At 58.1% G+C, this 20,430-nt stretch overlaps 6 protein-coding genes across 6 annotated transcripts; 1 reads left to right on the plus strand and 5 right to left on the minus strand.

Moving 5' to 3' along the window:
* Window positions 1-3,689: 3,689 nt before the first annotated feature.
* WHR41_06161 (uncharacterized protein) lies at window positions 3,690-4,610 on the minus strand (the record flags this gene model as incomplete). Its single annotated transcript, XM_069374766.1, has 3 exons — window positions 3,690-3,792; window positions 3,854-3,935; window positions 4,001-4,610. The coding sequence occupies 3 exons, from the start codon at window positions 4,608-4,610 to the stop codon at window positions 3,690-3,692; spliced, it is 795 nt and encodes a 264-aa protein (XP_069228127.1).
* A 674-nt stretch (window positions 4,611-5,284) lies between these two features.
* WHR41_06162 (uncharacterized protein) lies at window positions 5,285-6,303 on the minus strand (the record flags this gene model as incomplete). Its single annotated transcript, XM_069374767.1, has 2 exons — window positions 5,285-5,882; window positions 5,996-6,303. The coding sequence occupies 2 exons, from the start codon at window positions 6,301-6,303 to the stop codon at window positions 5,285-5,287; spliced, it is 906 nt and encodes a 301-aa protein (XP_069228126.1).
* A 682-nt stretch (window positions 6,304-6,985) lies between these two features.
* WHR41_06163 (uncharacterized protein) lies at window positions 6,986-8,573 on the minus strand. Its single transcript, XM_069374768.1, has 2 exons — window positions 7,537-8,573; window positions 6,986-7,475 (listed from the first exon to the last, which is right to left on the minus strand). Exons 1-2 carry the CDS (start codon window positions 8,298-8,300, stop codon window positions 7,373-7,375), a joined length of 867 nt encoding a protein of 288 aa, XP_069228125.1. The 5' UTR covers window positions 8,301-8,573; the 3' UTR covers window positions 6,986-7,372.
* A 3,960-nt stretch (window positions 8,574-12,533) lies between these two features.
* On the minus strand, window positions 12,534-14,380 carry WHR41_06164 (uncharacterized protein). Its single transcript, XM_069374769.1, has 4 exons — window positions 14,178-14,380; window positions 13,943-14,096; window positions 13,107-13,877; window positions 12,534-13,027 (listed from the first exon to the last, which is right to left on the minus strand). Exons 1-4 carry the CDS (start codon window positions 14,354-14,356, stop codon window positions 12,740-12,742), a joined length of 1,392 nt encoding a protein of 463 aa, XP_069228131.1. The 5' UTR covers window positions 14,357-14,380; the 3' UTR covers window positions 12,534-12,739.
* Window positions 14,381-14,862: 482 nt separating this feature from the next.
* On the minus strand, window positions 14,863-18,138 carry WHR41_06165 (uncharacterized protein; the record flags this gene model as incomplete). Its single annotated transcript, XM_069374770.1, has 1 exon — window positions 14,863-18,138. The coding sequence occupies one exon, from the start codon at window positions 18,136-18,138 to the stop codon at window positions 14,863-14,865; it is 3,276 nt and encodes a 1,091-aa protein (XP_069228130.1).
* Window positions 18,139-18,541: 403 nt separating this feature from the next.
* Window positions 18,542-20,308, plus strand: RPS3 (40S ribosomal protein uS3). The gene is made up of 4 exons (XM_069374771.1): window positions 18,542-18,592; window positions 19,068-19,338; window positions 19,398-19,564; window positions 19,619-20,308. The coding sequence occupies exons 2-4, from the start codon at window positions 19,096-19,098 to the stop codon at window positions 20,040-20,042; spliced, it is 834 nt and encodes a 277-aa protein (XP_069228129.1). The 5' UTR covers window positions 18,542-18,592; window positions 19,068-19,095; the 3' UTR covers window positions 20,043-20,308.
* The last annotated feature ends 122 nt before the right edge of the window (window positions 20,309-20,430 follow it).

A 20,430-nucleotide genomic window follows, 5' to 3' on the forward strand; every position in this document is an offset into this window, starting at 1 on the left:
TCGTATGAGCAGAAATGCAGTGGGGCTTTTCGCTTCAAATGACCATGTCACACTCGAATGCATTGCTCTGACGGCAGCAGTATCATTTCTCGTTTACGGAATCTTTGTTAGGTCCGTGAAGTCGGAGAAGGACCACAATTAGATATTGCAAGCGACAAAGTCATTTTTGACTGCCAGAAAACCCTCCGGGATAACCGCATCTTAGTCTCTATGGCATTGCTAGTAGCTACTCAAGGTGTCTGGAGATGCAGCGTAGCTAAGCACCATGTACATCTATATCACTCTCCGTGGGAAATCCCTCACTAGACTGATCTTCCTTGTTCTTGACCCTTTCTTGAGGTACTCATCTTCGTTTTGGTTTCTCTTTAGCTCCTCTTCTCTTTCTTCTGAACCGCAGCAGCCAATTGTGCCTACGCATAGTCGAGCAAATGGATGCAGGTAGTGGTAGTAGTTTCATGGGTGAGCGATAAAGCTGTGAGAGCTTACTTGTGGAATTCCACCGTCCCATAGTCCCGTTGTGAATTTGCAAGTGATAGTAGCTCCATGGTTACAGAGATGGATCATCGCTGAAAATGGGAAACGGCTGTGTCCACCGCATTCCGCGTCTCTCGTACTGGATCGACGATACCCTAGTAAACTTGGAAGTGCTGGCAGCAGCCTTAACAGCCTAGAGGCTGAGCTCGTGTTGAAGGTCAGGAATCACTTTGTCCGCGCATGTTATGTCCCTCTCACTGGAGTTATCATCTCCTTGTGCTTTGGGTATTACTGGTAGCAGCTCGTGGGTTCCAGATTAAGCGTCGACTGATGACCGAGAAGAACCATGTCAACTCCGCTCTTTGCTAGATGACCGTCCTATTCTGTTCATGGCAGAGATGGTAGCAGCTCGTGTGGCTGAGAGAAGCGGCGACAAGCTCTAGAAACGACTAAGTCGACTTCATGCGCCTCGCTCTCACAGGCATGATCGCCGCCTAGTATATCTGACATTGCCAGAAGCAGCTCTACTTTACGGAGATGGATGTTGATGGAGGTTTGCAAACGACTAAGTCAGGTCTCGACCGCCTTGCACTCACTAGAAGACCGTCCGCTACTGGGCATGGCATGGATGGTAGCAGCCTTTGTGGTACGGGGATGTGGCATGAATGGGACCTCGAAATCACTAACTCAAAACGGCTTCGCTTTCAACGGCATAACCAACCTCTACTGGCTATGGTACTGCCGGTAGCAGCTCGTAGGGCTCAGAGAGACGGCGTGAATGGGATTTCGAAACGACTAAGTCAACTCTACAACGTTTCACTCTCACTGGGATGACGGCCTCCTACGGGAAATGGCACCGATGATAGCAGCTTCACAAGTTCAAGAGGAAGAAGGATTGGGAGGGGCAACGTCCACATTCCATTCAAAAAAATCTATCTAGAAACCACCCGAAAAATCGAGGCCCGCAGCTCCGCTCTCTCCCGTCCCAAACGGCACCACACCGCCCCCAACCTCGATCTCCTCCATCTCTTCTGCGAGAGGGGAGAACCCGCCGAGGTATGGCGGTGTGGTGAAGCCGCCGCCGCCACCCTGGAGCTCATTGAGTTGAGCTCCGAGGTCGTCCACCTGCGCGGCCAGGTCGCCGATGGTCTCGTCGCGGTCCTGGAGAGTGGTCGTGAGCTCGCTGATGGCTTTCGCGTGCTCGACGACCATGTCGTCCCTCTCCAAGGCCGCGACGTCCACGTCCAGCTGGAGCTCGAACTTGTCGACCTCGAGCCGCTGCTGCTCGCTGGTGGCGACCTGGAGTCGTCCGCGCAGGTCCTGGACTTGCGCAGCATGTTGCTGCGCTGTGGCGGCGGCGGCGTTGTTGGCGGCGACGGCGGCGGCGGTTTGGTCGGCAGCTTTCTGCTGCAGGGCGGCGGTGAGGTTGGTGATTTGTGCAGCTTGGAGCTGCACCGACGCATCGGTCCCGCGGAGCCTCTCTTGGAGCTCGAGCAGGCTTCTCTGGTGCTCAGCCTTGGCTTGTGAGAGTGCCAAGGTCTGATGCCCGGTCTGGGAGGTGACCTGGGCTGCAACCTGCCTGTCGAGGTCAGCAGACAGCTTCGCCCTCAGCTCATTGGCCTCGGTTTCCAGCTGCTGCTGACGCTCCGTCACCCGAGCGTCGACCTGCTGGGCGAGGCGTTGCTCCAGCTCCGTATAGAACGAAGCCTTCATCGCGTCCGCTCTCGCCTCCGCCGCCGCGACCTTCTCCGCCGCTTCTGCCGTCGCCTTCTCCTCCACCTGCGCCCAGAAGGACGCCTTCATCTCCTCCATCCTCGCCTCCGCCGCTTTGAGCGCGGCCACGGCCTCCTCCTTCTCCTTCATCGCCTTCACTACGTCAGCCCGCCGGTCTTCACCTGCGCCCTCACGTGCGCACATGCCACCCGCGCCCCTTCGCTCTGCACCCAAGGAGGAGGCAGGCTTGCGCCCGCACAACTCCTTGATGGCGGCGGAAAAGGACCTCAAGGACGAGACCTCGAAGCCCTCCGCCACCAAAAGGCGACACACAGAGTCGAACTGAATCTGTATGTTGAACGCCTTGGTGACAGTAGCGTCGTCTAGGGCGGCGGTTCCGGCATGGCGACGTTGGCGGATCAGGGACCGGCGATCGCGTTCCAGGATCTCGAGTTGCTCGTCCTTCTGGGCGTTGGAGGAGCGAGCGGATTGGAGGTCCCGAGTCTGGAACGCGATTCTGCGATCCAGCTGCTGGATTTGATGCTCCAGCGCCTTCACGCGGCTGTCGTGGGCGGTGACCAGGCGCGTTCGTTCGTTTTCGTAGTGTTGGTGCAATTCCCTCTCGAGAGGGCTTGCGAACGAACGGCCTTTGATGACGGCCACCGCGGCGATGATGATAAGGAGGGACCCGGCGCCTAACTGCGCGCGGGTCCAGAGAGAGGCGGCGCTCCACTCGTCCTCTGGGACCAGGACGAAGTGGAGGGCGGCGAGGAGGAGCGCGATGGTGATGGTGGCGATCTCCATGGTTGTTGTTGTGGTGGTGTTGTGGTGGCGGATGGTATGAGCTTGTGTGATTGCTCAGAAATGTTGTCGCCAAAAAATGAATGTGTGGTGTCGTGGTGGGTGGTTTGTTGTGGGTGGAGGGAATTCTTATAGGCAAGAGCCCCGCCTGCGCGCGCGCGCGCGAGCGTCAGGTGGACCGTGAGGTGAGTTCAGCTGTAGGTAGGCGGCTCTTCAGTAGATAGATGGACCAGTAGGGAGAGTCCGGCTGGTCCCGGTTGGGCTCGACAACCTCGCACATCCGCTTAACCTCACCTCACAGCGCTTTTGTCGTTGCCAGGTGACGGTGGCTGTGAGCGGGCAGCTCGTACCTCCGCGCAACCTCACTTCACAGCACTTCCGTGGCTGCCTGAGGCCGCGCAGCTCTCACACGCGCAATCCAGCGTAGCTGGGTCGTAGCCGGCGGCTGGCAGCACAATTGGACGACGGCAATTGTGTAAGAACCATGGGCTCTCCCCGGGTGTCCCTGTGCGTGTGGTACTATCAGCGGCTTCCTGAGGTCAAGCTCCCTTCGTTCAACTTGGGCAAGCGGCCGAGACATGTTTGTCAAACAATGTTAATCTCATTCAGACGTACTTGCAATAATCCAAATCCGTAACATTCCATGGGTATCAATCGTAGCGTTCGTTCATGTCATCGGCCCTCCCACGTTTCCCAACCCCCTATCGTGCCTTCTTCTCGCCTCCGGCCGCGACGTTGAGGCCTTCCAAAATCTCGAACACGTAGAAGTAGATCAGGTACAAAGGCACGACGATCCAAGCGGCGCTATGGTGTGCAGATCATCAGCTTCGCTGTCAACCATCATATATGCAAGGGGAACACTCACTTAGGAATAGCAAAGACAAAGATGAGGTTGAACCACCCGTTCTGCTTGAAGATCGGAAACCCCATGAAAGCGTCATTGTACCCTTCACGCACGGTAGTCAGTCAAAATCGTTCCTCGGATCCCTCTCAATGATCCAAAGACACTTACAATAAAGCACACTCTTCATAATCGTCACCGCAAAAGTCGTATACCCCACCAACGCCCCAACCGGCCCCCACCACCCCTCCACAACCCACGAGCCCCCCAACCACCACACGCCCTCGCCCTCCTCCCTCCTCCCCTTCGCCAGCACAATCCACATGTACGCCGCGTACGCGAGCGTCTCGAACGCGTTGCCGAGCCCCTGCGCGCCCGTCCAGCCCAGGCTCGCATGGTACGCGCCGGGGCTGTAGACGGGGTCGACGCGGCCGTAGAGCTCGTAGGGCGCGTACAGCGGCCAGTGGAGCGAGCCGCCGGGCAGCGTGTGCGGGCGCAGCATGATGTAGCCCGTGTCCCAGATGACGAGCGGGAGGCTGATGGCTAGCCAGGGCAGGGCGAGGAGCGGCGGGGCGTGTTGCCAGGACGAGTTTGTACGGCGGGTACGCGGTTTGGTGGGTGAGGCTGTGGTGTTTGGGGAGGGTTTGGGGAGGGCGGGCGCGGTGTCCTTTGCGTTTGTGGAGGATGATGATGTTGTCGCGGAGGAGGCGCGTGTTGTTCGCTTTGTGGGCGATTCGGTGGGCGCGGGGAAGTCTCTGGGGTGGTTGCGCGTGCCGACCATTTTGGTTGTATTATGCGATCCGATTGCGAGTTGTACGAGGCCTCGGGAGGTCTTTGTTGCGCCGTGAGAGGGAGATGTGTGTTGGAAGCTGTAGGAGTGATGTCGCGAGTCTGACGCCAGAGGCGGAGAGAAGCCCACTTCCCCAGGAACGCTCGAGCTGACTGCACCCCGCGTGCAGGGGTGTGCCGAACTCTACTTTGATTTAGCCGTTCGAAGGAATGCACCACGAGACTTCCTTCAAATTGCGATAGAATAAGTGTCTATTGGTCCAGTGTTGGGCTCATCGGCCAACGATAAATGGAGCTGCTTCAATTTCCCAGCATGCACGGGCGAGGCGAGAAAGCCGCAAGCCATCACCAACGCCAAGCGATTCTGCACATGCGTAATCACGCAGTGCAAGAAAATCAAGAGAGCCCAGCTTGGTCTTGGATCTGGATCTGGTGGATCAATTCCGATCTGATCTTAGAATGCAAAAGCCGCACGTCGGGTAATATTGACCGAAAATGTAACAAAGCAAATCTGCACATGCACAATTGTATTCACACAGTCTCGTCTCTAAGTTACAGTACATGTCTTACACGAATCAAAAAACCCATCCACAGCATCTCCAAAGCAAATCTGCACATGCACAAATGCTTCTACAGTAAATCGTCATCATCACTTCACCACCAACTTCACAACTCCTCCTTCTTGCCCTCCTCCTCCTCCCCACCACCAACCAAATCCCCCACCTCCAACCCCCTCTGCCACCAACTCCAAATATTCAACCCGACCTTAACCCCCTCCCCAACCGGCAAAGCCGCATGAACCGTCTCCCTAACCCCGCGGCCCTCGTCGTCAAAATTCCTCCAAAAAACCGCCGCCCCCTTCCGCACCTTGAACACCGTCCCCTCCCCCGCACCCTCGCACTCCACAAACTCACACCAGCCCCCCTCCGCCCTCCTCTCCAACATCGGAAACTCCGTCCCGCCCCCCGCAAACCCCTCCCCTCCGCCAGCAAGGTACACCATGAACGTGCTCTCGCGCCTCCCCGCCCTTCCCCCGCCGCTCCAGTCGTAGTGCCGCGCGTAGTGGCCCGAGGCGTTGTAGCGCTGGGCCCAGAGGCGCTCGACGAACGTGTTGGCGGGCCAGCCTTGGAAGGCGAGGGCGCGGGCTTCCACGCACTGCGTCAGGCGGGTGCGGGGGAGCAGGGCTTTGTCGGAGTTGCGGACGGAGGGGTCGTGCGTTTCGGCGCCGGCGTGGAAGATGGTTGAGGGCTGCCAGGAGGTGGAGCTGGAGGGGGGGGGGGTTTGTTAGCTGCTTTTTTTTTCTTTTTTTTTTTCTAATTTCATGGCTGTCTTGCTTTCTTGCTTTTCTCCTTTGGGGTGGGGTGGCGACCGGCGTACCTGAGCTCGACCAACGAGTCCGCTTCCTCGGCGCTGAGGAAGTCGTCGATGTAGATCACCAGCGGCTTCGTGGAGTACACGTGGACATTGTACGCGTGCTCTGGACACTTCAGATCCGGGTCCGGGAAGACGAGCGAGTCCGGTTTCGTGAGCGGCTGCTTTACTTTGGGCGTGGGGACGGCGGTTTTGCCGCTGCCGAGGACGTTGGAGAGGCCGGGCGCGCCGAGGAGGAAGATGTAGATTGCGGAGGCGATCAAGGCGAGTTCGAGGAGGGTGCGGTAGCGGAAGGAGGGGCAGGGGGAGGACATGCTGTTGGAAGTTGTGCAGGTGGCATTGGTTAAGACGTGGTGGCGTGCGTGCCGGCTGGCTGGGCAAAGTTGATGCAAGGGACGGGCAGGGCTTGGGAGGGATTTTTGACCTCACTTCATCGATGGAAGGAGATACACTGGGTTTAATATGATGCAATACAGTCTCAAATATATTACTGCTACTCAGAAGTATGTGACTGCCAGTCGATAAATCCAAATCCACACCTGTCGCCAACCCGACAGCCCCAACAAGTTCCAAACGCCATCACCCCAACCCTAACCCTCCTTACCACACCTACAAACAGCCCGGGACGCCACGGACCCGCCGTTTCGTCTGCGTTTCGACATGCGATTATCCCGCGTTCGTGAAAAAATATGGCACATGCAGAATCGGTGCGAAATGCAGTGGTGCTATTTATTCTGCGTGGCTCAGGCACCGACGCTGGCTGAGCAAGCATGGTGTCAACTGCGAGCATGTCACATCACATCTACAAGAGGCGCTCGATGGCAGACTGGACGTTTCGCTTGCTAGGAAGCTCAGACAGGAGCACGATGGAAGTACAGCATTGGAGACATGGACTCAGCACTGTCACAAAACGCGGGAGAAAGCAAACGTTCGAAGCAAGAGAACCAACAGCGCAATGATTAAGATGATACGAAAAAAAAAGAAAGCCGACCGTGATATCTGGGTATAACAACCAATACTCTCTTCTAAGAGCTAGAACCACCGGCACCCATGAGGCTGGACTGCCGGATCCCCCTAATTACAACTAAACCAATTCAACTCAATGGAAAAAGCGAAGCCAACAAAAGAGCACCCCTTATGCCTCCCGTCAAGTCGGAATTCGTCCCGGAAAGGAATACGAAAAATGAGTTGCAGAGAAGCGAGAGATCGGACGACGAGACTTGCTTGCTTGTTTGAAAAGTAAAGCCCTGATTGCATTTGTTTCGTCGAATCTATTGGGGAGAGGGGTATCGAGAATTATGTTGTCCAGGGCTGTCGGGTCCGATGATTGGTAAATCCTCTCTCGCTTCAAATTGCGACTACCGCGCTGTTCTTTTACCTGATTTACAGGAAGAAAGCGGCGATGGCACCGACACCGGCGAAGAGGCCGGCGACGTTGACGGAGCTGGCGGCGCCCTCGAAGGGCTTGTAGTCAACACCCATGGAGCTGGGAGATTTGTTAGCTTGATGTTATGGAAGAGCGAGGGATGTGAACGGTAAAAACATACCCAGTGCCAGAGGGAGCAGCAGCGCCGACAGTGCCGGAAGCAGCGGCCATGCCAGAGGGAGAGCCACCCTGGGGGTAGGGAGCGGCAGTCGGGGCAGAGCCAGGGACGACGGCGGAGCCGTAGGGCTGGGCAGCAGGGGCAGAGGCGGCCGGAGCAGAGGCAGCGGGCATGGAGGCAGAGCCCATGGCGGCGTCAGTCTCCATGGAGGCGGGGATGGTGGCGGTGTTGGCAACCATGACGGAAGAGGTGGCCTTGATGGTCTCGGTCATGGCGCCGTTGGAGGCGGGGGCGGAGTAGCCAGCGGGCATGGAGGCCGCGGCGGTGTCCTTGGGCATCTCGGGGGAGGCCTCGGAGGCACCCATGGAGGAGGCACCGTAGGCGGGAGCAGACATGGCCGGGGCGGAGGAGCCGGCGGCGGGGGCGGAGTAGCCAGCGGGCATGGAAGGAGCGGCGGTGTCCTTGGGCATCTCGGGGGAGGCCTCGCTGGCGGAAGAGGTCATGCCACCGTAGGCGGGGGCAGAGTAAGCCGGGGCGGACTGAGCAGGGGCGCTGGTCTCGACAACGGCGCTCTGGGCAGCGCTGGTGTAGGGAACGGCGTTCTCGGCCTCGTCGGTGCAGGTGGAGGTCGGGGCCGGGGCGGCGGAGGTCTGCTGGGCGGCGACCTCAGTGCCGTAGACGTTCTCGGACTCTCCGTAGGCGGCCGGGGCGGCGGGCATGGCGACAACAGCGCCGATGAGGGCGGCGGCGATCATGGTGTACTTCATTTTGACGGTGTTGGTTGGTTGTTGGTTTGAAAAAGGGTTGGTTGATTGGTTGGAAATGAAGTAAAGAGACGAGAGAGTGACTGAGCTTGGCTGGTGGTGGGAAAGAAGGGACGACCGAGGTCAATTAAAAGACGATAATGAGCACGTGTGGTGAGTGTGGTGTGAGTGCGTGAAGGAGGAAAAGAGAGGCAGTGGTGAAACGCGGTGCAGGCGCTTATGTACAGGTCGGGCGTAGGTGAGCGTCAGGCGTAGCTCCAGGCCGGCAGGCCCCCTGGTGGGCTCGGTGGACTAGCGGGCGGGCATGCGGACCCTGGCCGTGCGACTGGCCGTGCTGGCCGCGCGCGGGCTAACGAGGGCGCAATTTCCGCTGGGCTCTGCGCCAACGGCGGACGTGCGGATGGATGGCAACGGTTCGTCGCGCTCGTCACATGCGCGCGGCGCTGGTGGCGGTGGCCGACGTGTGAGTGCCCGTGCTGGCGTGGAGGAGGAGAAGAAGGAGGAGGAGGCGGTGGTGGTGGTGGTGTTTGCGCTTCCAGGAGATGGGAAACACCTGCAACACCTGCAAACAGCACCTGCATCGCCCTTCCATCGCCAGGCACGGCGCATGCACGGCAGATCAGGCTGCCAGCTGCTCCTGAGGCTCCCAGGACTCCCAGGACTCCCAGGACTCCCAGCTCTCCCAGCTCTCTCCACGCTGAAACACGATCGGCCAGGAACAGGCATGGCTGCACCGCGCGGCGGCTGCGCTAGTCCCGCTAGCGCCGCCACACCCGCTGCACGCTTGAAGGCCCGCGCTGGGGTCGATCGTGCTGTGCGCGTGTGCCTGTGCCTGTGCCTGTGCCTGTGCCTGCCTCAGGGGCGCCATCCGCCAACCAGCCCGCCGCGCGCTGTGGTGAAGATGCGTGCGTGGATGGCGGCCTCTCGCCGCTCTCGCCGCTCCCACTGCCCGTCGCACACTCAGACACTCCGACGTCAGTGTGCCGCACGCCCGTCTGCCGTGGGGTCCTGCCTGCCCGGACGCGCGTTGTCGCGGAGATCGGTCTGAGGCACGCACCGCCCTGAGTGGAGCTGCACTCTGAGCACCGCTGTACCAAGCGAGGCGGTGCACCACAGGGGACAGCCCTTGGAGCCCCTCCCCTCTCTATCGCTTGCTTGCGGCGCTGCCACTCGTCCCAATCTGGTTGATTTCAGACCCATCTGGATCTTCGTCGGCGACTCGGCATGTCGCCTATTTGGTGATGATGCCATTGTCTAGCTCACTACTGGTGCTCCCTCTGTCGACAAACCATCCCGTCGCAGCCGCAAGAGCCACACCCATAGTGCTGGCCTATTCACCTCCATATTGATCAGCTGCACTGGCCGCATCAACAAGCAGTTCAACATGTCTGTTGACGTCCAGGAGTCGCAATCTCATCTCGTCAACTCCCACTGCGCCTCCCTATCAAGCTCTCCAAGAGCCTTGGGAGCCCGCCGCACGTTCTCGCCGACTCCCCAAGCCGACCGTCCACGAGATTGCGAGTTGCGCATTTCCCCAGAAAAACCCAAGAAATACAGCGGTATTTCACACAGCCTCGTCTCGGCCTTCCGGTGGAGGAACGGCAGGGCGGGCGGCCCAGCTTCTATCTATACATATCGATAGTCGGGGGCGTTCTTCAACTACCACCGTCCAACGTCTACTGCCAAATCTCCCCGAAGCCACGCAAGCCATCCCTCCTGACCCGCCGCCCTTAGCGTCGTCAGCCACGGAGCGCTATAGCCCTGCCCACGCCTGGGCCCGCCCTATCCAGCAATCCTATGTACTGTTCTCCGCGAAGGCGAGCGACCGCTGGAGCACTCTGCGGCACGCCTGCTCCAAATCACTATCACGCGTGCCGAACACAGTCTCATGCCCAGCACGCGCTGAGCCTCAGCATCGCGCAAGCTGACGACCGCTCTCCTATTCGCGTGCGCTCTGCCCGCCTCCACGTCTGTCTCTATCTCTCCGCCCACCACGATCATCGAACCCAACCATCCACAGTGCCACCATCTTACCAAGCAAGCCCTCACCCCCCGTCTCCACTCTCCCTCGCCCAAAGATCGCCGACCAGCATCCCAGATCCCCAAGCCGGACAAAGCCAGCTCCGGTCCGTCTTCAACAAGAACGTGCTCAGAGTCAGGAGTGACAGCAGCAAGGTCCAACTCTGACTGCCAGGCAGTAGTAGCGGCAGGGCCCATCTTCATCACACGGACGGATTCGTTCATCGTCATCGTCGCCGCCCGCATATGTATGCAGCCCCGTTTTGGCCCTCTTTCCCGCCCACCGGTACCTGCATGCATGTATGTGCTTGCCCGTCCGTCTTCCCGCGCGCAGTAGTAAATCGCGTTTCACTTTTGCCTTTTCGCACACCATTCGCGCCGCCTCATTCGCTCAGCAGGGCCGCGATCTTCTTTTTTTTTTGGTCGTTTCATCGCTCGCTCCCTGCGGCCCGCTGATCGCTCGCCTTTCCACGCGTTTGTTCAAATTTCCCATCGCCCACTTTCACCCGGAAAGCCGTCACATCCGTCCATCATTGCAAACGACCATCCCCGACGGGCCAGGACGCGCCATCGGACGATGTCAGCGGCGTTCTGGAATCGTCGTTGAGACTGCAATGGTGTTTTTGTTTCCCAGGAATAGCCGACTGACGAATCTTCGCGATCGCGGTGGTTCGCTGTCTCTGTTACTGATTCGCGTGCGAACGAGCACGGGTTTTTGGCGATCCGCAGGCTCTATTTTCCGAGCCGTAGGTGGACGACCGACGAGTCGAATCCTGACGATTCGACAAGATCAAGGAGCTTTGGCGCGGCCTTTGGAGACGGATTATCGATTGATGGAACGAATCGTTCGAGGCAGCTTGATTCGGCTCTCGATTCTGCTCGGGGTCGATCCGGTTCTGTCGACGACAGGTTGAACGATTCGCGTATTCGTCGAGGGCGTGAAGAACAAGGCTGTGCAGGAAAGAGATGATCACGGACAAGCGACTGACGCGAAGATGATTGTGATTGGAACGAAGCGACAGCGTCCGCCATCTTCGGGATATCGCTCCATCTGCGTGCGAGAGTCCATGCTTTCTTCGAGCGCGAGCAGGTCTGCCTGGACAAGAGAGGTACAGTATCTACGATTGAAGAGGTAAGTGGTCCGTTGGTCTCCGTGCGCCTTGCAGTGACTCTGAACGCTCCGAAAGAGTAGCAAATCCGGCAGACCGGTCATGATCTGCTTGAACCGACGAGCAATCCCATCACGCAGGTAAACCATCCTACACCACCCCTTTCATCTACTCGTGCGACATCCCGCAGCTAGCGTCGAGCGTTGCGAGACCAGCCAATTGTCAAGGTATAAAAAGATGTCGGGACTTCCTTGAGTCACCTCGTACGCGAGTCCGCAGCTAGCGTCGAGCACCGCTCAACCTGTCAGCTTTCGAAGTAAGAATAGCGTCAACCATCGCTTCCGTTGGCTTGTAGGAGAGTCCACAGCTAGCGTTGAGCGCTGGCGAGCATGGCGCTTGGGCCGAACGTATGGAGCCACCGAGAGCGATACTGACGAATAATATGAGTTGTTCGACCATTATGGAGACCACGACCTCTCGGATCGAAACTCGGCGCGAGACTGAAGACTCGGCACGAGTGCCCGTAGCTAGCTCCGGGAGCGACCGGGCCAATCAGCGCCGCTGGTCTCTTCTCCTCCCAAGTATATGTAAGTACCTCACTTACGCTGTCGAGCACGGCGAGCGAGCTACGTCTGCCGTACCATCAGGCCCAGGAAGTACACCAGGTAGGTCTCGAAAGCGCCACCTCCCATACCTCCACTCAACCCCGCAAACCAAACCAACTCCTTCCCTCGCGATACCGAGGCCCCGCCCAGCTCGCGAGCCTCGACACATCCTACTACCGTGTAGATTACTCAACTCGCACCGAGGGCCTCGCTCCAACCTGCCCGCAGCTAGCGTCTTTCATCCCCAATCCAATCAGGAGGTGATGTTTCTTTTGCCTTTCACTTGGGCTTCTGAGGAGATTACTGAACTGCTTCGAACACTTGAAGTCTGGACTGAGGCTGAGGCTCATGTATGGAATGGGACCGGAGCTAGCGCCGGGAGGAGCCGGGCCAATCAGCGGTGAGGGTGCGGTGTTTCATACACGAGCAAGTTGTGATGCCTACGGGAGGTTGGGCGAGGGGAGGTGGCGGCACGTAATGATACGATACAGAGTGAGTGGAACTTATTATTGTAATCTTTCGTGTCATTCTGCAAGGGACGAGCAAAGACAGCCATTGATTGGCCATGGAGGATGAAAGGCGACGAAAAGCGAGAAGACTAATGTCACGGCTCGAAACTCCGTCTACTCCAATTCTATCGTCCATCCCCAAGTCTTCCTTTGTAGCTCTCTATGTAGACTTTTTGGTTCTTCCAACGCCCCTCCCCCGCTCACTTGATGTACTTCCTGAGCCCCCTCAGCCTCTCCTTCGCCTGCTCCAGGACTTCATCCGGCTTGCAGACCGCAAACCGCAGCCAGTCCTCGACCGTGTGCGCGTTGGCGTCCGTGAAGAACTCCGTGGGCGGGATGGCCGCGACGCCGAGCTCCTTGATGCAGAACCAGGACAGCTTGAAGTCGCGCGGCCGGCTGGCGACGTGCGGGGGGAAAGGGTAGTCGGCGGGGAGCTGCACTTTGGACAGGTTGACGAGGACGAAGTAGCCGCCTTCGGGGATGGAGTACTGTTGTTTCAGACTTGGTTAGTTTGTGGGTTGGGAGACGGGAGGGATGTTTAGGGGAGGGAATGTCTGTTTGACGTACGGGAAGACCCAGCTCGTCCCAGACCTCGTTGAAGCGGTCCAGCTTCCCTTTCATCTCGGCCTTGCTCTCCTCCCAGAAGCCGCGCTTCTCGGCCTGCTCGAAGGCCACCGCCGTCGCTTCCTGCAGTGGGCTGACGCTCGAGAAGCAGATCCGCGTGTGCGCCGCCGCGACGTACTTGATCAGGTGCTCCGGGCCGATGAGGTAGCCGACGCGCCAGCCGGTGGCGTAGAACAGCTTGCCCGCGGAGCCGACGGTCAGCGTCAGCGCCGCGATCTCCGGGCTGAGCGTCGCGATGCGCGTGAAGGGCACGTAGTACAGGCGGTCGTAGACCTCGTCGGAGAGGATGAGGATGTTGTGCTTGACGCACAGGTCGCCGATGGCCTGGAGTTCGTCACGGCTGAAGACCTTGCCGACGGGGTTGTGCGGCGTGTTGATGACGATCATGCGGGTGCGCGGCGTGATCTTGCTCTCGAGCTCGGCCAGGTCGACGGTCCATTCGCTGGCGGAGGTGGTCTCGCTCGCGCCGTTGGCGGGCGGGTGCAGGGGCACGTAGACGACCTTGCCGCCGGGCATTTCGATGTTGGAGATGTACTGGTCGAAGAAGGGCTCGAAGACTATGACCTCGTCGCCGGGCTCGAGGAAGCCCATGAAAGCCGAGAGCATGCCTTCGTTCGCGCCGGTGGTCACGGTCACTTCGGTTTCGGGGTTGAGTGTGCGGCCGAAGGAGGACGAGTAGGCGTCTGCGATCGCTTTCTTTAACCGGGGGCGGCCCTACTGGGTGCCATTAGCTGGCTGTTCTTGTCCTTCTCTTTCTCCAGAGCGTGTGTCGAGCATACCTTTGTGGGAGAGTACTGGTTGCACTCGACCTTGCCCAGCGCCTCGTGAGCGGCATCGAGAACGAACTGCGGTGGGTTATAGCCGAAGAAACCCTGGCCCATGTTGACGATGGGCTGGACGGGTGAGGCTTGAGCGGCCTCATTGACAATAGACCTGATCGCGAAGCAAACCCGTCAGCAAAAGAACGCTCCCAAACCAACCCCAGCAATCCCCCAGGTATGCAGTGGTACTCACCAAACATCCTGCCTCTGCCCCGCGACCCTCTGCGCCGGCTTGAAGGGATCCTTGTCCTGCACCATGGCTGAAACCGCGGAACCTCTGCGTCCCGATGTGTATGTTGGGGTATTGAAAGTCTGCGCAGTCGGTCTCGCTTTGTTCACGGCGAAGCTGACTCGTCTCAGCATCGGCAGCATGGTGGGAGTGGATTGGAAGTCTTTCGGCGCTGTGGTCCCGCTATCGCAAGCGGGACCTCTAGCCCTCAGCACGTCATCTGGCCACGCAGGGACCGAGGTCGGCTTTGCGGTGCGAGGGAGGGACAACGATGAGCAGATAGCGGACAACGCTTCCCAGAGCAGAAGATGGGCGATTGCGAGAGAGGGGTGATCAAGACTAGAAAACTGAAAATATTACCAGGAGCAGAAACCGATACCGAGATGTAGAGTGAGATTGCAATGAGATTAATCTTTTTATTGCGCGCTATCTACAATGCTTATCCGTCCATGCTGTTGCAACGTTGGGTATCACCAAGCCAAAAAAATCCCCTTCCTTTCCTCTGTAGAGACAGCTCTGCCCCCTCCGTAACCCACCCATTATGAGAGCGCTCAAAGCTCAAGAGCTCGGACGTCGCGCAAGACAAGACGCAAAGAAAGAGAAAATGCCAAATCAAAGGAAATCCATCAGTGAAAAGAGTGAGATCCGCCTAGTAAGGCGGCCTGACCATCCCCATCTTCCGTCCCTGCCCCTCCTCCTCAGTCTCTTCCAACCCGATCCCCTCGAGCAAAGCTGCCAGATCAGTCTTGCTCGTCTTGCGGGAGACCTTTCTGCGCTCAGTGGGATGACCGTAGTCGCTCTCGCTGCCCAACTCCGCGTCGCCGACGTCGACGAGACTCTCGCTCGCGGAGTCGTCCCCTGCAGGCTCTCCTCTGCTTGCTGGAGCTATGGACGGCGGAGCACCTCCTGCGAGCACACGCTTGAGCTCGTCGACGCGGAGGGCGCGGTTACCTCCGGCTGCAGAGCTGCTGCGCCTGTCGTTCGTGCTGCCGCTGGGTCTACCATTGGGTGAGCGAGAGTCCAGGCGTCCGGATGTGCGACCAAAGGCTTGCTGTCTGTAGTTCATGGAGTCTCCGTTGAGCTGCGACGCTGAGAATTGACCAGAGTCGATCTGGGGGTTTGAGCTATTGCGGGAAGAGACTGGGTTCATCGCCCCAAGGAGTTGACGGTGATTGCCATTTCGCGGTGAAGATTGCGTGCCAGACAGCGAAATAGACTTGGGAGCTGCAGCCGCTACAGCTGCGAGGCAAGCGTCCTTGGTCCAAATGGCGAGCATGGCATCCTTGGCTCTCTCGGGCAGTGAAGGCTGAGGCGCTGATGTTTTGGCGGTCAAGTAAGACGTTGAGCGGTCAATTGCTGACACTGAGAAGCTGCGACCAGGACTAGTCGGTGGGGATGTTGGCGGGCTGAGAAAGACCGTCGAGTAAGCGTTTCCGATCCGTTCGACAAGCGCTGGTCGGTGATCCAAAGGCTTGAGATCTTCATGTGCGATGTTGTCCGGCGAAAGCTCAGGCACAGATGAGCTTTTGCTCGCGTATGAAGAAATGCTCTCAAGTGGGGCAGCGGGCACAGTGATCGCTTGCATCCAGACGCCATGCTGCTTCCTCCTGCTAATCTCAGCATGCGTCTCTTCGCCCACGACTTCAGGCTCTGCATCAAACTGTTCGCAGAGCTGCCAAAAGTAGCCATGAACCAAGCTGCCTAGCCTGATCTTCGCAAGGGGCAAGGCGACGTTCGGTATCTCTTCTTGCAGTGCAAAGATCATAGGCATGCTGCCTTGAACGGCATTGATCCCCAGGCTTTGCAGCAACGTGACGTTGAGTAGATGCAACAACAGCATGTCACTCTCCGAGTCGGCTGCAAAGTGTAGAGCGTTCTCGTACACTGCCAAGTTCAAAAGCTGCAAGAAAGTGTTGCGGACCTTCTTGCTCTGCCGGTTCTTGTTGGAAGCGTTCGACAAGGCACGTCGCGCAAGGGTACCGTTGGGATCGGCACTTCTGGCCCTCTTCGTGAACTGTTGAGCTGGTTCCGGGATCTTCGCATCTGATTTCCTTGTTTCGAGCGTGAGCCAAGTGCACAGAGCATCAACGTACGCGCGCCTCACGCTCGGCGAAGGATCACGCAGAAGCCATTGCGTTCCTTCCCATGTCGACAGAGGGACCGTATTGCGACTCTCCGCCACGCCACCCGACGAACGGGTACGTGAGCTATTTGCAACCACCATCACATCTCTTGCAACCTCAAGGGCCACTTGACGAGCAGTGTCGTAAGTGAAGAACCCTCCCGATTGAGAGTGAGATCTCTCGCGCGCGGTCAAGCTGATATTGGTCGCACTTTGCGAGACGGCTGACATGGGCTCTTCAATAGCGGCTGCGGTAGCTGCAGGGCTCTGCTCCGCGGTCGGCGACGAATTCGGTTTCAATCGCAGGAGAATGGCGGAGATCATGTCACCTATCTGGTCTGTGTAGTATACATGCGTGGCCAGGTCTGCAATGCAACTCTTCAGCCGTGTCAGGAGCTCAACACGCGGCGCAGAAGGGACTGCAGTCGGAGACTGCTTGTCTTTTAGCTCTTCATTGCTTGAGTTGCCAGAGCTAGCGGTGCGTGCTGTTCCTGGAGGACCACTGAGTTGGAGAACGCGAAGGATATGTTGCACCAGGCCCAGAAGAATGTCCATGACAGAGAGACCGATCAGGTTGAGATCAGACCGAAGAATGTCGTCAATGAGATAGGTCAAAAGAAGGTGCTGTGCAAGGTCCGAGTCATTGACTGGCAGATGAGTGAGAGTTTCGGCAGCGGTGACAAGCAAGATGTATCGGTCTTGAACGGCAGTGCAAGCCGTAATAATTTCGAACAATTTGACGGCCCAGCTGGCCCAGTCATTAACAGCCGGCGCTTTCTGGGACACCGATGTCTCCGGTCGGTTCTCGAGTTGGTAGCGAACCAGGTATTTCAGAACCTCATTGGTAGCCGATCGAACCTGTGCGCGATCATCCGTCTCGAAAACCGTCTTCAGGCAGTCGAGAGCCGCCACCGAGACTCCCTCTTCGGCAATTTTGTCCGCGTCCTGAACCGTACCCTCCGCCGCTCGTGCATCCGAGTCGAAAGATGCGGTCCCCTGGTCGGTTCTCACTGTATTGAGACTTTGCCGGCGCTGGATGGCCTTTTCCTTTTCCTCTTCTTCGTTCCGCCGGCTGACTCGTTGGAGATGTGCCAGATGTATAGCGCTGTCGCCACGCAGGTTGCTCAACACGGCCGGAATCGTGCGGTTTAGCTGACGACCAACCTCCGAAGCCAAAGACTCAGAAACAAGCATAGCCTTTATAGCTCCAAGCCCTGCCTCCCTCAAGCGGACTGCGTCCGGCACCGTCACAGCAGTTGTCGCCTTTCCAATCTTTTTCGAGGCGGTTTTCTGCGCGAACTCAGACCATTGCCGAACGACAACCTCGTAAAGCTCTTGATATTCGTGGTCTGCAGCTAGAGTGGCAGGATCTTGGTGTTTGCAAAGAACCTCCCATGTCTTGAGACTGGCTTCAACCAGACTGATATCGTTGGTGTTCTGCAAGACCCCGCTAATCGTCCGGAGGACATAAGGCGCGATCAGACTGAACCCATTGGCACTGCCAACCACCTTATTTTCCAGTAACGCGGTCAAAATCTTTAACGTAACGAGGACGCGGGCGCTCTGCGCCTTGTAGACGTCATTGGCGGTCTTTCGCTCGAGGAATGTGCCAACTTTTTGCAGTTTACTTCGGCGAGTGCTCGCATAGTAAAGGAGGTAGCTGAGTTCGGATCCGTTGGGGTTGACATCGGCAGCACTGTTGCGCGGGAGCCTAGGATAGCACTTGAGGACAAGGAGTTGGTGTTTTGGGCGCAGCTTCTGGCGCACGCTGTCCATGTGGGCGGGGAGATGTGATTTAACCATGGCCGGTCGTAGCTGCCGGTAGCAGGCGCCTACGCTGGAGCAGCAGTGGCCAGATGCCTCGCGCGGCGTGCTAGTCCGCGGAATGGGAGGCGAGGAGTAGGTTTGGTAGGTGAGCAGTGGAGGGACGAGCGACGTCGCCCATCTCAAACACGTCAGGGTTCAGCCAGGCGATGAGCCCAACTCCCCTAGGCAGCTGGCAGCCTCAGGGAGAGAGCGCCGGTGGCTCCGCTCTGCACGCTGAACTCAAAGACTGTGTGACTCTGAGCTTGGCCGAACTCGACGTCGACCGCGATATGTGACACCAAGCTTTGCTGCACCGAGCGGGACTATCCGCGGGCACAGACATCTTGGCGGGCAGCACTACTGAATTCGATATCACACTGGCGGGCGAGACGAACTTTGCGATTGCTGGCAGGCACGATTATCCACGACTAACCCTTTAGCAATCCCCGAGGTGAGTGCACATACTGCTCTGCTGCGACGCCATTGAGACTGCTACTGCTGCTGCCGACCGGACGATTCTGCTGCACCAACGGCGACCGAAAACGACACTGGCCCGGCGATTTCACGACACGATCTGCAAAATGTTGGAAACATTCGACTTGGGGTAGGAGGGATCAGGCTCTGGTGGATGCGAAGGGGACAATGCCATGATGTGAATATGGCCTCGAAGTGTTCGGCAGAGAAGGATACGGCGCGCACCGAAATTCTTTCTGGCTTTTTGATCACCCACCAAAGTGCTCTTGTGCCAGCGAAGATTTCGCGAATCCTCATGTGTGCGAAGCAGAGCTGTATCAGGACAACGATCACATCACACAACCTGCGCAAAATTTCTGGTCAACAGCAACAGCAGCAGCAGCAGTCTCAGAACACGGCAACGCACCGGAGAGATTCAGAACACCTCTGAGCAACCACTAACGATTCACCAGTGGTCACTCATCCCGTCCACCCGCCAAGATGCAGTCCAACGTCGCCCCCGCGCAGACCATGGCTAACGCCAGCGCCAACCTCTCCAAGCGCAGAAAGTTCATCGCCGACGGTGTCTTCTACGCCGAGCTGAACGAGTTCTTCCAGCGCGAGCTGGCCGAGGAGGGCTACTCCGGTGTTGAGGTTCGCGTGACCCCCACCGTCACCGACATCATCATCCGCGCCACCCACACCCAGGAGGTTCTTGGTGAGCAGGGCAGGAGGATCCGTGAGGTACGTCAATTGCGGCATATCGATCAGGAGGTGGATTCAAGTTCTAACAAATACCACAGCTTACCAGCCTGATCACCCACCGCTACAAGTTCCCCGCCGACAGCGTCTCCCTCTACGCCGCCAAGGTCCAGTCCCGCGGTCTTTCCGCTGTCGCCCAGTGCGAGTCCCTCCGCTACAAGCTCCTCAACGGTCTTGCCGTCCGTCGTGCCTGCTACGGTGTCCTCCGGTAAGCAATTCCCACCACTTTCCAGCAAAGACCGCTATCTGACAATTCTTTCAGCTTCATCATGGAGTCCGGCGCCAAGGGTTGCGAGGTTGTCGTCTCTGGCAAGCTGCGCGCCGCCCGTGCCAAGTCCATGAAGTTCACCGACGGCTTCATGATCCACTCCGGTCAGCCCGCTAAGGACTTCATTGACCACGCCACCCGCCACGTCCTCCTCCGCCAGGGTGTCCTCGGTATCAAGGTCAAGATCATGCGCGCCTCTTCCTCTCCCTCCGACCCCACCGGCGAGAAGGCCGGCGGCAAGGGTCTTCCCGACTCCGTCACCATCATCGAGCCCAAGGAGGAGCAGCCCGTGCTCGCTCCCACCTCCCAGGACTACGGTGCCAAGGCCGCCCAGGCCCAGGCTGCTCAGCAGCAGCTCCAGCAGCAGCAGCAGGCTGAGGAGCAGGGTGAGCAGGCCCCCGCCGAGCAGCAGTACTAGGAATAAAGCTGTGCAGTCGGGGTGCTTCGCTAGCGGCGGGGTTTCATCTTTACGGGATGGATGGCGTTTCAAGTTTCACCATGAGCGATTCGTGCGCCTTTTGATGCAGGTAGCGCACGTAGCTTTGCAAAAGAGATGATTCCATGTGCAAATTCATCTACGTTTGGTTTCGAACTTCACCTGGCTGTGAGCTTCTCGCACAATTTGTTCGTGTATGCAATTCTAGGTGTACGATATAATGCTCACACTTCCGTAAACCACAGCAAGCGTCGGCATCGTCCAATCTAACGCAAACCTCACCATGTCAAAAGCAGGCCCATACCCTAACAGAAAGCATCGCTCAGAGCCCAGAAAGTCATATTGTCATCAATCCAATGCCAGAAGTTCA

The sequence above is a fragment of the Cladosporium halotolerans genome (assembly GCF_011745625.1).
Source record: "Cladosporium halotolerans strain TM138-S3 chromosome Unknown Sca22, whole genome shotgun sequence".
Taxonomy (NCBI): domain Eukaryota; kingdom Fungi; phylum Ascomycota; class Dothideomycetes; order Cladosporiales; family Cladosporiaceae; genus Cladosporium; species Cladosporium halotolerans.

Bases quoted from the DNA above. Each gene is read 5' to 3' on its own strand.
- RPS3 (XM_069374771.1), top strand. From the start codon at position 19,096: ATGCAGTCCAACGTCGCCCCCGCGCAGACCATGGCTAACGCCAGCGCC. The intron at 19,339-19,397 runs GTACGTCAATTG...CAAATACCACAG, and splicing joins AGGGCAGGAGGATCCGTGAG to CTTACCAGCCTGATCACCCA. The intron at 19,565-19,618 runs GTAAGCAATTCC...CAATTCTTTCAG, and splicing joins GCCTGCTACGGTGTCCTCCG to CTTCATCATGGAGTCCGGCG.
- WHR41_06164 (XM_069374769.1), bottom strand. From the start codon at position 14,356: ATGCTGCCGATGCTGAGACGAGTCAGCTTCGCCGTGAACAAAGCGAGA. The intron at 14,097-14,177 runs GTGAGTACCACT...CTTCGCGATCAG, and splicing joins GGGCAGAGGCAGGATGTTTG to GTCTATTGTCAATGAGGCCG. The intron at 13,028-13,106 runs GTACGTCAAACA...CTGAAACAACAG, and splicing joins GGGACGAGCTGGGTCTTCCC to TACTCCATCCCCGAAGGCGG.
- WHR41_06163 (XM_069374768.1), bottom strand. From the start codon at position 8,300: ATGAAGTACACCATGATCGCCGCCGCCCTCATCGGCGCTGTTGTCGCC. The intron at 7,476-7,536 runs GTATGTTTTTAC...CAAATCTCCCAG, and splicing joins GCTGCTCCCTCTGGCACTGG to CTCCATGGGTGTTGACTACA.